At 40.6% G+C, this 1,719-nt stretch overlaps 1 protein-coding gene across 1 annotated transcript in view; it reads right to left on the bottom strand.

Annotated features, from left to right (window-relative positions):
- The window catches only part of LOC109292855 (ficolin-2-like), a 20,697-nt gene that overhangs the window by 6,353 nt on the left and 12,625 nt on the right, over window positions 1–1,719 (bottom strand). The window contains exon 9 of the mRNA XM_019510464.1: window positions 635–769. Within this exon, the coding sequence (XP_019366009.1) occupies window positions 635–769 (135 nt within the window). The remainder of the gene's footprint in view (window positions 1–634; window positions 770–1,719) is intronic.

Below are 1,719 nucleotides of genomic sequence, written 5' to 3'. Positions count from 1 at the left end.
GTTTTCCTAATTTCTATCTATTTACATTCTCACTGACATCCCGTCACACTTTTAGCTTCTCTCATTACTTGGAATCTCAGAACAGCAGAGATTTCCTATGCCTGAAGAAGGGTGATTGTGCCCAAAAGCTTGCTAGAAACTTTTTTCCAACTACTCAGTTGGTCTTATAAAAAATACCACGTCTACTCAAAGAACCGTGCCTGCCTATGTCTTTAGACCAACATGGGTACAACCCAAAATCCAACAGCCGGACTACAGGTTTTTCATGTTTACAAATCATGTGCTCTCAATCTAAAATGACTCAATTTCTATCCTGAAAGTAAGAACAAAGCAAAGATTAAGGCTTGTTCTTGTTTTATCTCTACTTTCTATGTCTGTGTAACAAAACCCACCATTAGGTTCCTGCTAAGCCATTTAATCTTCATTCAGGCAAAAAAAAAAAAGCCCAGCAGCTGTAATGAACACAGACTTTCAGGACTGAGTAGAAGTAAATTCAAGCATCAGATCAGGTCCCAAGCACTTTCACAATGACTGTGGATATGGAGGGATTCCTGTTACTTCTGCTTTAGGAATTCCTTGCTTTGTGGGAATTTCTTGTCACACAAAAGATTGAGCAACAGTGCTGAGTACCTACCTGCATCACCTTCAGTGTATTTTCCAACAGCTAGCATGTATTTTTGAGATTCATCTAAAACCTTGAATGTTTGGTATTTGGCAAATGCAGACTTATTATCAAAATCTGTGAGGTCAATGCGAAGTTGAGTTATCTCTAATGAAAGAAATTGAAAGATAGAAAATAGCCGATCATATTCCATCCTCATTTTGCATCTTCAGAACTTTTTTGGTCTACCATAACTGAAGAACTTGGTCCAGTATTGGAGCACTATTTTTCATGCCTAACAAATACACCCAACCAAGCAGTACTCTTCCTATTATTTGTGACACCAACTTTTCCTCCTTTCCACTAGAGTTTTTCTTCACTTTGTTTGCACTGACAAACTGCTGTACACCCATTCCTGGTTCCACCTACACTTTAGTAGTACCACAAGAACTGACAAGAAAAAACCCTCTGAAACCTTTCCTACTTGAATTCCAGATGCTACACTCAGATGTGGTCTCATGGAGTCTTACTCAGAAGACTGCCCTGACCACAGGGAATGCTGCTCATGTGTGGACAGTGTAATATGAGGGAGTGGCTGGGAAAGGGCCAAAGCATGAGCATCTGGAAATAAAGCCCTCGGAAGGCAATTTCAGCATTTCCTAGTGTATTTCAGACCTTTGTGTTTGCCAAAGCAACACAAGGAACAGGAGCCTATACACGACAGCTCGTATGTCTTCAGCAGTCTGTGTTCTGCAGTCCGGTTAGCTAAGTTCTCTGTGCTTCTTAAATGGGACAATATGGGACTACATGAGACGCCGACTACACAGTAGCCTAATGATACTATGCAGTAGTGCATCACAGCATAGGCAGTGCTAATATGCTACCGTGCAGTTTTATTAGGTTACTGTGCAGCAGCATCACTTAAAAGAATTTAACTAGCACTGCTGCACAGTAACTCCAGTTACTATACGCTTATTTGTTTCTTGCTTATACAAGTAGTAAATAAATTTGCAGTAACCATGTATAAAATGTGCAGTAAACTAATCACCTAGCCAGGGTCATTTGACCCCAGTACTCTTTCCTGCCATGGCAGGGGGTTGGACTTGATGATCTGCTCA

This window comes from Gavialis gangeticus, unplaced genomic scaffold, assembly GCF_001723915.1.
Source record: "Gavialis gangeticus isolate Ggan-Ray unplaced genomic scaffold, GavGan_comp1, whole genome shotgun sequence".
NCBI lineage: Eukaryota > Metazoa > Chordata > Crocodylia > Gavialidae > Gavialis > Gavialis gangeticus.
Note: the sequence above shows the minus strand (reverse complement) of the source record. Positions and strands in the feature narration are given on the sequence as shown.